At 35.6% G+C, this 14,868-nt stretch overlaps 1 protein-coding gene across 18 annotated transcripts; it reads left to right on the top strand.

The window, feature by feature from the left end:
- The first annotated feature begins 1,308 nt into the window (after positions 1–1,308).
- Positions 1,309–5,844, top strand: LOC113282793. 18 transcript variants are annotated; one of them, XM_026531891.1, is made up of 5 exons: positions 1,309–3,142; positions 3,481–3,558; positions 4,151–4,273; positions 4,934–5,229; positions 5,338–5,780. In XM_026531891.1, exons 1-3 carry the CDS (start codon positions 1,804–1,806, stop codon positions 4,162–4,164), a joined length of 1,431 nt encoding a protein of 476 aa, XP_026387676.1. In that variant the 5' UTR covers positions 1,309–1,803; the 3' UTR covers positions 4,165–4,273; positions 4,934–5,229; positions 5,338–5,780. The 18 variants fall into 18 exon arrangements, with proteins under 18 accessions (XP_026387676.1, XP_026387675.1, XP_026387673.1 ...); XM_026531890.1 differs by having other exon boundaries at positions 4,734–5,229; XM_026531888.1 differs by adding an exon at positions 4,012–4,067 and having other exon boundaries at positions 4,151–5,229.
- The last annotated feature ends 9,024 nt before the right edge of the window (positions 5,845–14,868 follow it).

The following is a 14,868-nucleotide window of genomic DNA, read 5'->3' as shown; positions in this document are numbered from 1 at the left end:
AAATAGGGTTTTAATAGGAGTTACAGAGCCATGTTCGGTTAGGTCAATTTTCCAAAAAATCCTAGTTTACTAACCGAACTTCTTGAAAATGAAGAACACGAAGAACAATTCGATTCTATTGGATTTAAAACTAAGTCACCGAACTCTCTGTTCGGTTGTTTCGCAAAAAAATTTAAAATTACAAAGTAACCTAACTCCACCCTTAGAACCGAAAAAAAAACAAATCCAGTATAACCGAACTGTGTTGTTGTGGCCACTATGTTGAGTTCCAAAATAACCGAACTTAGCCAATAGAGTTCGGTTTGTTCGCAAAAAATTTTTAAAACTACAAAATAACCGAACTTAGCCAATAGATGCTGGAACTTCACATTTTTGTTTGTTTGTTAAGTTCGGTAACTTCACAATTTTATCGCATAAACCGAACTCAGAGTTCAGTTGGTTAGCTGTTAGGTTCAAGTTTGCGAAATAACCGAACTTTGTAAACTTATATACTCTTATATTATGTAAAGTTCGGTTAGATCAAATGCATGCACTTTGCGAACCAACCGAACTTTGTACACCAAAGTTCGGTTACTTGAGAACCAACCGAACATAACGCTGTAACTCCTAGAAATTATTAGAGAGTTCGGTAACCTGCGTGTTTGGAACAAGTAACCGAACTACACTTTCAGATGAGTTCGGTTACTTGTTCATCTCACGGGGCAACCGAACTACAGCTTTCAGATGAGTTCGGTTACTTGTTCTTCATATAAAGTAACCGAACTGTTCAAAATCCAGTACAAATCCGGATCATTTTGAAGATTAACAAATATTCTAGGAGAGGATGAAGATGAAGAATCAGATGAGTTTTCATCATTTGAATACTCAAACTTAGTGAATTGGAATTTTTTTTTATTTTTCATGTTTTTCTCCTTCATCTTCTCTAACTCTACTCTCTCAATAATTCTACTCAACTAATAATAAACCCATCTTTTAATTTAATCTCACTAATTGTTTTTAACTAAATCATTCACTAATCATAACCTAAAATTAATTAAGAGGATAAATTAGGTATTGAATAAATAACTAGATATGGGATGACCCAGAATTACTTCTAGTGCCTTTATCAAAAATAAAACCATGGTCCCAAAAAATCGTTCAAGAATTACGTATCGGTAAGCATTGTGGGGACATCCACTCGCAACAAGCCCGGTCGGTGGATGGGCACCAATTGCTCAGGCCTAAAGTCTACATTTCTGGACCCGAATCCGAATATTAAGAGAATGTACAAGTTTCCCCAATTAGTGTTAGGGTTCGTTTATAATCTGTGAAGTTTCCCCAATCTGAATTTGGCTGAAATTTCGTTTCTTTTTTCCTTTTCTCTAAGTTATGGCGGGGGCAAAGAGGCAGCACAAATCCATCTTCCTTGATGATCATGAAGAAGACTACAAGGAGAAGAAGAAGAAGAAGATGCAGATTCTATATAGAAATTTTAATTATTTATTAGATGCTGCTCTTGACGGGATGGAGACTACTCCAGGTAAAACAAATCCTGTCCCCGAGGAGTTAATAATCGATAACGTTTTGACGAGATTACCAGCTTCAGCTCTTGCCAGATGTATCTTTGTAAGTAAGTTATGACGCAATTCAATTATCAATGATACCAGATTTGCTGCACGACATTTTGCTCTTCAGCAAAATAAAAATCTCTTCTTTAATCTCCTTAATGTTCATATTGATGGTGGGAAAGGTGTTTGTATTTTCTATTTACAAGACGATCACAAGGGTAATGATGATAATGTGTTTATTGATATTAGATTATCAATGGGCGTAACTTTCCCAATAGCAACAGAACTATTAGGTTACTGTAATGGATTAGCTTGTTTTAAAACTGGTGGAGATAGTGGGTTTGCTGCAGTAAATGTCTTCAACCCAGTTAGGTGTGAAACGCTTGTTCTCAATTATATCATTCCTCGTACTGGTACTGAATATCTGTGTCATGGTTTTGGTTTTGATTCATTGTCTAAGGAATATAAGATTGTACTTATCTATACTATGAGTACTACTACTACAAGGGTGAACATTCAGGAAGAGGAGGAGGAGGAGGAGCAGGTGTTTGTTTGCATGATTATTACTCTGGGAACTAATTCATGGAGAAAGATAGTTACCAAAACTTCTGATATCTCATCACCACCCGGTTCTCCTCCTTTCCCGAGGCGAATGGTAACAAAATCTTGGAAAAAAGATCAAAGATCAGCCACCCTCTGTGGGGGTGATTTATTCTGGAGGATAACCAATTATAAATGTACAATAATCAATGATAAGGGTGGTGGTAATGTGAATGGAGTTCCTAATGGGGTCGGTAATATCAATGGAGTTCCTAATGGAGGTGGTAATATCAATGGAGGTGATAATATTAACGGAGTTGGTAATATGAATGTAGCTCCTAATAATGATAATAATAATGAGATTGAGGAAATGTTGCTCTCATTTGCCATCCACACCGAGAAGATACAGTTCATTCGACTACCAACTAGACAAACTACTACCATATCGACTGATCGTCACCATATAACATTGGATCATCATCTTCTGGAGTTTAAAGGATATCCTTGTGTTGCACGTTCTGAGAAGATATTGGTAAACAAAAAGTATCATCATCATCGACGACGTAACTGTGATAATGATCAAGGTAATTTTTGCTGCTGTATATTCAAAGTTCATCTGTATTTATTGGAGGACAAGGTCAAGCAAGTATGGGTCGAAGACACTAGAATTGATATAACTCTTAAGAAGCGAGCCTCATTACCACCCCCCTACAGTTCTTTCTTTAAGGCTACAACTGCTACTACCCCTCCTACACGTTTATTGAATTTATCTGGTAATGTGTTAGTGTATTGGTTTGATGGAGACTGTCTTATATACCGGAACCCCAAAATGAATCATTTCAAGGTTGTAAAAGGCTCCCTCTCCTGTTCCAAGAAAATTCAGGATATTTTTGAAGCTAAGAAGAAAGGAGTCTCCCCAGGCCGTGTAATTGGTGAGGATGATAATATTCGTTGCCCTTACATGGATTATCAGCTGCATGCTCAAGTGGAGAACATCCTCTCTCTAAAATCCTTTATTCCTCAAGGAGGAGGAACTATGCGTGGTGTAATTGAAGGTACCAGTGAATTTCAAGATTATTTAATATCAAATTTGGAAAAACCTCCTGCAGGATGGATGACCACGGGAAGAAAACCCGCAAAATATTATGCATTCGATTAGTTAGTTTGTACATCCCGTGATTCGACTTCGATCTGGTAATATACGTCAGCTTACTATTCAAGTTATTAAATTTTATCAGTCATTATTTGTTCAATGCCAGAATAGCTGCAGTACAGGGTATAGTATTTCGAGTGTTTTGCTGTATTTTAGTTTCCTTTTGGTCTTCTTTTGTCTTCTTTTGCTGTGAACTTTTAGTCTAGCTGTAGATTAAGTTCTTTGCTTTCCTGTGGACAGGGTGGTATAAGCCTCGTATACCCTCTTTCTTTCAAAAATATTTGTTCAATGCCACTACTCATATGCTCACATACGCAGGTTATTAATCTCTCCACTTTGAATAGCTATTCTTATTTGTATGAAATTAAGCAATCACAATTGTAAATGTTTATGCTGAGATATCATTCACGTAGATAGAATTCCTGTCTTTCTAACTTGAAGCTGGCCAATAAAAATGTAATGCATACAAACTTTTGACTAGTATTAGGAGCTGAAAGTATCTAATTTCAACCCTAAGATTTATGTATCATTTCAAATGGTTGGAAGCAATACGTTATTCCGTCTCCTTCACCCACACCAACCCTGGAGTGACCTGAATTTTTTGTATACCACTGTTTTTTGTCATATTGGAAATTCTTCAAATTGACTTATTTTCAGAGACATAATTCTTGAGATATATAGCTATTCTTTGTTTCGCTGAATTGAATAGATGTATAAATTACTTTGTTTGATATTGAAACCTTTGCTGACATGTTGCATTTATGCATGCAGAAAATTACTCCCGCCCTAGCTAGGGATGGATGATGGATGTAAAATGAGTTTTGAACGTCTGTTTGCATAAATCTGGATTTGGTAAAAATACTGAGGTTTATAGTTAGTAACTGCAGATATTATTGGTACCTTATTGCAGGTAAAAGCTCCTGATAACATGAGTGTGGAGGAAAGGTTCAGAGCTGCGAATTAAACAAAGATGGAAGGAAATGTTCTTTTCAAGAACGAGAAACTAGAAGAGGCTGTGGAAGAGTACAAGATGGTTAGTTGATATGATCTTCTTCCTATCAATTTACTGCCCTTCACTTTTTTATAGATGTTCCAAGTTTGTACAGAATTTTATTGATGTTACCTCATATCATCTTAGTAGACAATTTTATACATAGAAGAGCAATTTATGTTAGTGTTATTGGGGAAGCAACGAGCCATGGCTATGGATGTCCCCGTGCCACCTTAATACAGCAATATATCTAATGAAACTCAAGTGTTGTGAAGAAGTCGGGATACGTTGCAGCACTGTGATTTCATTCTTACGTGACATTTAAGTTGCTTTTAAAGTCCGAGTATCCATTTTGTTGTCTTACTAGAGGGAGACCCACCATGGTTTAGATTTACTTCAGTCACTGCAATCATCATATATCCTATTTACGACAAATAGTTTGCAGGTAAAAATACTGAGATCTGTAGTTTGTAATTGCACACATTTTTAAGCCATATTTCAGGTAAAAGCTCCTAATGACATGAGTGTGGAGGAAAGAAGCATAGCTGCAGGAAGGAAAAATTATTGTGATTGTTTAGTGGTGAGGAACATGCAGTTACTGAAACCGATCTATATACTAACATAATGATAACTAGAAGTTCGAGTATTCTCACATATTGTGGAACGAAAGGACACCTGAAAATTATGTTTGCATATGTATAGCTTGGAATTAAGCTTGACTGAGGCAACTATGTAAATATCGAGGTGTAACGCAGTATGTACACGTCAATATGATATATATGAGGTTTGGAGATGGCAGATTTTCCTTTTAAGAGCGCAAAGGAGAATTCTGTGTGCCAATGCTCTGACTTCAAATGCAAGAATACATGGGGAAGTTATGAGTGCAGCTGCGTAGGTAATATTTTGTGCACGCGAGAATTCGATACTTGCACAAGTGCCCAATAACGATTGCAGAAACGGAAGTACAGCTGTAGAAGACGACGTAACATGATACAGAGGTTGTTTTTTTTTAATACCACTAACCTTTGTTTTCCCATATTCAAAAATTACGAAAGTGGAAGCAACTGGTAGTGAAAATTTGGTTTTTCTGGTGGTGTTGGTGGCAGTGGAAGCAGCTTTGCCAGTGGTGCAGAAGGTAAAGATAGCATCTTTGCAAGCGGCGGCAACACACGAGGTTCGTTTGCTAAGACGAGTGCTTGGAAGGGAGTTCATAGATGATGATGACATGCCAGATGAGATGAGCATGCCAGCAGGAGTGGTTGATCAGATTAGAGTCACTTCAGGGCGGAAGAAAGGATTGTCAGACTGAGTGATAGATGTTAGGAACTTATAATCATGTAATAAAGTCTACACTCTACAGACGCTACCAGAGTAGAATGGATTGATGTACATATACATACGATTGCAGTAAACATAGTCCTATTTATTAATTATAAGCAAGCATTGATTGAAATTAGGCTTTGTTCTAATGGTTTGATACTGTATTGAAAATGTGAACGGCGGCTTCGGTTCCAAATTGAGAAATTTTAAGTTAAAATTTTTAACTGAATGTTGCGGTTGATTTTCTTTTCTGTTCTGAGGTTAAGAGCAGTTTTCGCAGGTTTTCCAGCCTACAGAACCAGAGCCGCGGGGTTTGCAAGAAGTCCAAGATTTGTAGTTTAAGGGTATATTGGCAGGGATAAAAATAAGAAAACAATCAGTTGGAAATACAAATTTAATATATTGGTAAAAAATGCCGTATCAGCAATGCTGTGGGAAGTAGATAAAATTGGTTTCATTGGCTTGGCTTAGAAACCTACGAAGGTTAGAGAAATTTTAGATGGCTCGTACCCTCATTCGGGAGGATCTTTGGTGCCAGCTTGCAAGTCCAAGTTATTGCCTCCTTCAACTGAGGTTAGGACTAGGAGCAGTTTTCACAGGTTTGTTACTCTGAGATGGCCGTCTTTGTGAGACTTTTTTGTCGTTTGCCCTAGTCAATATTCATTTCATTGGTGTATATATCAATATAATGACATGATTGCCCTTTTGTCAATCAAACCCATTTATAACTTGGTTTATTTGGTTTGAATTTAATAAAATTAACATATGGGACGATTATCTTTTCTTCTATTTTAATTATTTTTTGAACTTGGATGGTTGTGTTTAGAGCTGGCAAACGGGCGGGCCGGGGCTTGCCCGTTGCGGGTTCCACGGGTTCGGGTTAGTACGGGTTGAAACCCGCGGGTTGAAATTCTTCACGGGTTGAAATTCTTCACGGGTTGTCATTTCTTCAACCTGTACCCGTAACGGGTTTAACCCGTGGGTTCACGGGTTAGCCCGCCCGTTTCAGCTACATACTCTCAAATTCTTTCCTCATGGTCACAACACGCCACTACTCCAGCTGCAACCATTTAACACCTGCTCTAGTCCGGTACCACCAACTCGTTCAAACTTCAAATAATTCCTGAAACTGTTCTTCACTGAAACCCTAACTTCAATTCCTTAATCTTCATCTGTTGAGCAGCGACAAAAACTCTCTTCTCTGTTCTTCATTTCTCTTCTCGATTATGCTCAAACCCCATATAAATTCGCATCAATCTTCGCCCAATTTTAGATCTGAATAAAACCCTGTATACATCTTTCCTGTCTTCCTACAGCAGAAAACCCCACAGATCCAAAACTGCACCACCATCTTCTTCTCAAACATTAACAACACCACAACTACACCAATTTACATCGTCCTCTTTGCAAACCCAATTTCTTATTCAAACCCTCGATTCCAACAGATTCATAATCACTCCCCTGAAATTCCAATTATTGATCTCCTTCACTACTTCCATCATCACCAGAAACTTAACTGCAGCAATAATTTCAACTTCATCTGTTCGATTGGCTCAACACCCATCTTTAATTATCGTAGACAGTTCAATTTCTACGGAAAACCCTAAATCCTCTTTTGGGGAAGAACAGAACGGAAAACTAATTTCTTGTAAAATCGAATTTAAACTTCATACAGCATCTCTACCCCACATTTGATTAAATTTCATCACTAATTACCTGATCTCATCTCCAATCTCTCATAAATTTCAAAACAAAACCCACAAACCCTAATTCTAATACCTGAGTTCTGAATTACCTTCTTCTTTGAGTCTGGAATATGGATCGACTACTCACATCCACAGCATCATTATCAACCCTTACTTGATCTAATATTATTCTCTTGATGTCAACCTTATAAATTATAATCGTCGACCCACAGAGAAAACCCTAACCTCGATTTTTCTGATTTATTATCTTCAATCAACCCAAACCCAATCAACGCCATCCTTGATTCATATGGTTCACTAATGTCTTCATAATTATCATGCATGAATCTCAGCTGATGGAGCAACAGAAGAACTTGAGACCAGAAGAAAAAGAAGGAGAAAGAAGAAGAGAGAATAAGAATGAATTACTCTCGAGTCTCGATCAGTTTTTGGGAGATATGGAATATGGATATGGGGCAGACAAGTTAACAGGTTAAACCCGCGGGTTTACGGGCCGGGACGGGTTTACCCGTATTTACACAAGCCGAGATTTCTCCAACCCGAACCCGGCTTGTTTTAAAACCAGCCAAGCCGGGTTCGGGTTTTCACGGGCCGGGCACGGGTTAACCCGCGGGTTTCGGCTTGTTTGCCAGCTCTAGTTGTGTTAGACTGGCCCAATCTCTTCCCAAAACAAAAAACCGTGGCTGAAAACCGTGGTTGAAACCCCTTCTTCTCGCTGGTCTTCTATGGTGTTTGGGAATCCCAGCGAGAAAACTCCGAAGACAGGCAATGGTTAGCCTTCTCAAAAAGTGAAAAACGGATAACCATCAACAGTTCTACATCAAAAAATCGTCTAACGGTTGTCCGTTCCCATGCAACGGCTACTCATTACCAGTTTTTGGCTTTCGTAAAACGGCTAATAAATTCCCGTTCCTTGATCTTTTTCGTTTACACTCCGTCGACACTCGTTTTCAGTTTTAGTGTTCTTAACCAAATATTCAAATATATCGACACTCTCTCTACACTGGACTGGTAGACAGTTCAGAGATTTCAGAGATTTCTTGTAGTACGAATTCTTTTCATTGTCTAAGGTGCATTGTGCTCACCAAAATTTAAAATGCCAATCTTTTTAATGGATTGTAGTGTACACATCACATTGAGTCGATAAGTGGTATTTAGATCAATAATTGTAAATATAAGTGAGAAAGACGTGTAAACGAGTTCACTTTATTCAGATACTTTAACAACGTAGCACACTTAATCTAAATTACTGGAAATTAAACCTAGATCATTGTCGCAAGAAACGCGATTGCACTTAGCCCGTGCAACAAGCCTTTAAACAGTTAGGTTTCCCTAACGACCGAGTGTAGTCTCGGGAGGGTTTGCCAGAGATGTACCCACAAAATGTGTACTGCCAGCGCAACCGAACTAATCTTCATCACCATCTTCACTAGATTCACGGCATAACACCTCAGGATCATACTCCTCGGGCAACCTCTGCTTCAGGAGTAAATAACATTCGTACAATTGGAATGCTTTACCGGTTGCGGCTTCGTATCTATATTGCGACTCCATTTCCTATATTAAACAACCAAATATTAATTAGTGTTTTATTAAAATAGTGTTTAAACAATTAAGATGTTAAAATGTAAAACGCTCACACATTGATCCCTTGTCCAACCAGGAGGGATGTTTCTCACAAGTGAAACCACAAAGCTTAGGTATAAATTAACCTCTCTCTTAATATTTGTAACCCTATTTTGTAAAACTCTAATTGTTCTCTGGTGTGGGTTTCTATTCCTAACTGTCAAACGTAGAACCACCAAGTCCCATAAATTGACCCCTGAAACAATGTTTTTTGTTTCTCCTTCGGCGACAAAGACATTAATCCAAGACTGGATGATAGTTACATCTTCAACATGAGTGAATCTGGCGACCATGACTTCTAAAAGAATAAAAGAAGATGTAGATAATAAAGCAGATGATATATTCCGTAAAGAAGATGTTGATAATTTGGTTGAGTTGTTTTGGTAGAGAGCAATATTATTTATACGACATTTAGGGTCTAATGGCTAGAGTTATTTTTCAAATAACTTTATTGATATTTGTGGCCCTAGTGTAGTCACTTTTGTTACTGGTGGCATTTTTCGGTTGAATTTTCTTATCACCCTTTGTGTTTGTTTTCGTCATATCACTCATTAATTTATTACACTATTGGTGATCATGTAGTTGAGTTTACGTATCAATGTATTTGTCTTTCAACATATAACCTCACATCATTTCTTTAAATGTACATCTATTCCTAACTTAATTTGTTATTCATTTAAATGCATTATTATGAGTCTTCTAGTCAAGTGCAACTAGAGTTATTTTTTTGGATTTTTTTAATATTCGTCTTGTCATAATGTATTTGGATGACTACTATTCAAATAAAATACATGTTCCTGTCTTTTTTGTGGAATCATTTTGCCTGCATTATTTACGACTTTTCAAATTAATGTCTTAATTTAGTGGGTTTTCATATTGATGTGTTTCATGTAGTCTTAATTATATTATTCTATAATTTACTATCTTGTTTTTATTTTACGTGCACTCATGATGGTAAGATGCTATAATTTTCTATAAAATCCCTTAAAATGGATTACATTGAGCATACTCTCATTCCATAGCCAATAAGATCAACCAATAAGTTTGTAAGAAGATATTCATGCTGCGCTTTAGTAATGAAGAAGATGTCGGTGTTGTGGAAGCATGGAGTTCAAAAACAAACCGAGTCACGATCCCTAGAGAAGAAAGTCAATCAACTGAGTTTTGGAACCGTGTTTTTCAAAATTTTGAAGATATTACCGGAAACGACAATGGAAGAACAAAAAACTCAGTAAAAAATAGATTCAACCTAATCAATACTGAAATCCAAACATTTGTTACAATTCTGTTTGATGTCAACTTGAAGCATGCATCATTGTCATACGAAGTTCGAGTAAGTATGCTATAATAACCATAAAGAAGTTGATTATCTATATAGTCTCATGTTTTATTTTCAGTTATTATGTTAATGTTTTCTGTTTCTTTTTCAAAAAATGAAAGCTCGAATCGAGTACCGTGAAGACAGAAAAAACCTTTTAAATTTGATGCATTGTATGATCAATTGAAAGACGCTGTACCTGGCTATAATCTTGAATAAATATTTAAGTGTCATCATGTTTTTAAATAAGCAGGAGAGTTATATTAAAACATCGAAAGCGTACATAGGATTAAACTTTAAATTATATTATATTAAAGTGAAGCACAACTAATTTTATATTTGTTAACCAACTCGAGAATTGGGATACCACTGGGTGCACCGTATGCTTGGATTAACACAGAGTAGCTCTTATAAATTCCACCCACCAGATAATACCCATGTGTGTACTGGTTCCCATTGATAGCAAAATGACAAGGAGGTGTAATACCATTGATATTGTTATCAAACAAATTAGAGGACTTCTAAAGATTAAGATCATTTTTTGATCCACCCACTCCAAAATAACCATGCCAAAACCACCTATCATGAGAAGCAACCGCCTCAAGAACACAAGTGGGATAACTTTTATGGACTGTGTGTCCCTGCCTCGCCCATTGGACAAACCCTCCAATCCCAATGCATACATTTTAGGCTACCAAGCATTCCTGAGAACCCTCGAGTTGCGTTCTCCTTCAACAACCACTTGGTATCATTCACGATGGGAGGTCTCATGTATTCCGCATTAAACCAAAACATAATTGCATCACAAAACTTCTTAATATAATAGTAAATAGTATAAGCAACCATATGGGTATAGTCATCCACGCTATCAGGTGGGATACCATTACAAAGACACTTCATAAGGGCATGCATTTTCATGTGTGGGCTATGACCTGGATTTCTTGCAGCATATTTTCTTTGTCGAAAGTCTGGGTCAACCTCACAAATTTTATGCAAAATTCTTAAAAAAAGTGGTCAATACATACCTAAACGTCCATGGAACGTTTTCGGTCCCCAAGTGCAACCATCATTGAAATAATCATACATCATCCTTCCATCCGCTTCGACACGACTTATATTGATTGACTCTCTCTGCGTCACTTGCGTTGGAACCGGTTGATGCAAATTTTGAGTATTTTTCATCATAAACTGATATAACATGAGAAGATTTTGATTTGTATCTTTTTCAACAAAATCATCACCAAGGAGAACCCCGTATTTTATTGACATATATCTCCTTAAAGACATGCTTCAATTGACAACAACACTGGAGTAGCAATGAAATATTGGCAAAGTGGACAACTAACAAATTTGACACTAGAATTAAAATATAACAAAGTTTACAACCAACAACGTTTGCAATTGAGTTCCAGCAAAAGTGCAGCATATTATGACCATGATAATATCTATTTCTTCTAAATTACCAAGAGAATTAGACACACAATCTAAGTTATCTCTTTTCAAACATAAAAACTGATATAACTTGCAATTAAGATATGAATCCCTAAAGTAACAATGTTAAACAAATTAAAGTCTACACAAAGCAGTAACTAATAATACTTGGATTCAATTTTTGTTATTCATCGTCAAATCTAAAATAAATTATTTCAATTAAAAATAAAAACTAGTGTTTAAGGTTTCATTGGATTACCTTTGATTATTAAGATGATTAACCTATTCAAAAAGTAGTCCAACTTGCAATTTAGAGCTTCTTCAAAAAACCCAACATGAAAAAGTGTGCAGGTGATGATTCTTTGGTTGACTAAGGTCTCCTGTGTGAACAAAGAAAAAAATTGGGGAAGAACAAATAAACTATGGTCGAGTTCTCTGGATGTTTTGAGGCTAAATTTGAAAACGGGCAATGGTTAGCCGGTTCAATTGGGTTGGACTGGTCAGGGTAAGGATAACGGGTACTGAGTGACCGTTTATTCAAAAACGGGCAATGACTATCCGTTCTGAAGGGAACAATTGATGACTTACCATTTTTGTTAGAACGGCTAACCATTAGCCGTCCCTTGATTTCTCAGGGAATTACCGATAGAGCTAGACCCTTCCCAGGATGATGTGTAAAGGCATTTGGGAAGATCTTGGGCATCTCCAGAAGACCCGGTCTTAGGTTGGGTTCCTTTTTCTTCAGGGGCTTCAGGGAACTTTGATTATGCATTTTACCTTATCTTATATGAGGTTTCTGATTGTAGTGTAAATACTGGCAGTGCTTCTAGTGCAGATTAGGTAGAGTTTTGCATCCCTTGTTGTATACTTTTTCATGTTGAATGCTTTTACGCTTTTGCACAAGTAAAAATGTCTGCTGGGCTAATCCTAGTCGGCAATATTTCAATTAAATTGAGTGGCAACTGGAATTTAGAACTGTATTCTCTCATCATAGTTCATTTTAAAGATTTTATAGATACTGGCAATTTATACTATACTATCATAGCTATAGGCTATAGTCCTTAGCTCTGCTTGATTAAGACCGACATTTTTACTTGTGTAATTGACTAGTTCTTTTCATTATTTTTATTTATTCTACTATTTTCACGTGTTTGATGTAAAGCCAAGTGATGGGAATGTTTTTGAGGACGAACAACAAGCTTTTGGTGTCAGTCAGGCAGATCCTTCTAGTTCTCAGGTATGAATTAACTTTGTATTCTCTCGTCATATTTCATTTTAAAGATACTGCCAATTTATATTTTACTACCATAGCCAGGGCCGACCCTGACATAAAGTGGCCAAAGTTCAACTTTGAGCAACATATTTTTAGGGGCATCATTTTTTATTTTATTTTGTTAAGATACATTGGATTAATGATGTAAGTTTTTGACAAAAAAGTCAAAACCTTTTTAGGGGTGTATTCAATTTATAGATAATTGAGAATCTATATAAATCCGTGGTATTCAAACTAGAATCATATAGTTTTATACAAATCTGAGGCATTCAAAACCATGGATATTTAATTCCACAAATATCCGAGGTATTCAAATTCAATATTTCAATGTTCCTAAAAAGAACTTTGGTATTCGATTTATTATATGTTTTCATGATCCAAGACTTTTGTTAATTTTTCTGATCAAATTGTGGAACAAAATATTTTTTTTTCCTCTCCAAATCTCTAGCTATTGGAAGATAATTTTATGGATTCTTGAGAGAACATTTCTATCACGAACATAACACTCGAGATAACCTATCCATCGAGAATGATATCAGTTTCCCTCATTTAGTGAGACAACTGCAAATAAACTTCAGTCTTACCACTTCGTCAGTTTCCCATAATTTTATACTATTATAGTAGTTCAACTCATATCAGTTTTCCTTGGTAAATCATCAAAACAAATTTTCCTTTTTCAATTTTCCCATTTTTATAATAAATGTCAATCAAAAAAGTACTCAAGTATTCATCTTAATCAAAACTCACTTTGATAGCAAACCCATGAACTTGGTAACTTGTTTTACCTCTTTCAGCGATGTGCGAGCTAGAAACACAATTGATTAGAAGACCATGACAATAAATTTCAATCAGGCATTTTATTAAACGCTAACCGCGTTTCATACTAGACAACCTGATTTTGAACTTTATTATTCCATACAAATCTCTAAAAGATTCCACTTTAATCTATCGTAGTTTAATATAAGTCCATAGATATACAATGGAATCTTATAAATCCATACATTTCATGTAAAACAAGAATCCACACTTATCCTTAAAACTCTTGAACGAATACACCTCTACTAAGTAGTTTGTTGGTATTCCTGGTAATATTGAACTACTGAAAGGGGTTGCAAAAAAAATTGTTTTATAAAATCTACCTAGATAAATAAATCCTATTTACTCTTTGCAACCCATGTTTTTTTCTTTTTTTTTTTTATTTATTTTTTGTCTTATTTTTTTCTTCTAGATCGGAAAATAAAAAGGGAGAGAAAAAGAATTAGGGAATTAATATTCCTTTATAACAATACAAGGTAACTAGATAACTCATTAGTTCTTTTAACAGATTATCAATTCACTAATCATCCTATCTTGATTATTCTTTTTTTTTTAAATTAAATTTAGGGCATAAAATGAATCAATCAATCAATAGTTATCATATAAAGGAGAATCATATTTTTTTTTGACTTGGTAATACTACATTCAGTTTTACATTTTTTTTAACAATTTAAAGTGCCATGTGGCAAAACAATGTGTTTAAAATAAAGGACACAATAACTTTAAAATACAGGGACACATAATTCAGTTTCGTATTTTTTGCCAAATTATAGACATGTCTTTCACAAGAACCAACAATATTTTTCAAACAATGGGTTTAAAATGAAGAGACACAACTTATACAGCAAGGTGCAAAGAAACAGGTTTAAAATAAATGGACAGAACTGATGTAGCAAAATATATAGTGGGTTTAAAATGAAGGGACTCAACTTATAAAACATATTTTTTTATAATTAAGTTAGTATTATTGCATGTAGTAAACATATTGTGGTAATATAAAGTGATCCAAAAAGTCTTAATATTAAATAAAGTTTTACGTCGATATGTTCGCTCTTATTTAATATATTTTTTGACTTCGTCTTTTTGTTCTATTATATTTTTAATCAACATCTAATAAAATAAATAGTTGCTTAGTTGTGTTAAGAAG

The sequence above is a fragment of the Papaver somniferum genome, chromosome 5 (assembly GCF_003573695.1).
Source record: "Papaver somniferum cultivar HN1 chromosome 5, ASM357369v1, whole genome shotgun sequence".
NCBI classification, from domain to species: Eukaryota; Viridiplantae; Streptophyta; class Magnoliopsida; order Ranunculales; family Papaveraceae; genus Papaver; species Papaver somniferum.
Note: the sequence above shows the minus strand (reverse complement) of the source record. Positions and strands in the feature narration are given on the sequence as shown.

Excerpts from the sequence above, each read along its gene's own strand:
- LOC113282793 (XM_026531885.1), top strand. The coding sequence starts at position 1,804 with ATGGGCGTAACTTTCCCAATAGCAACAGAACTATTAGGTTACTGTAAT.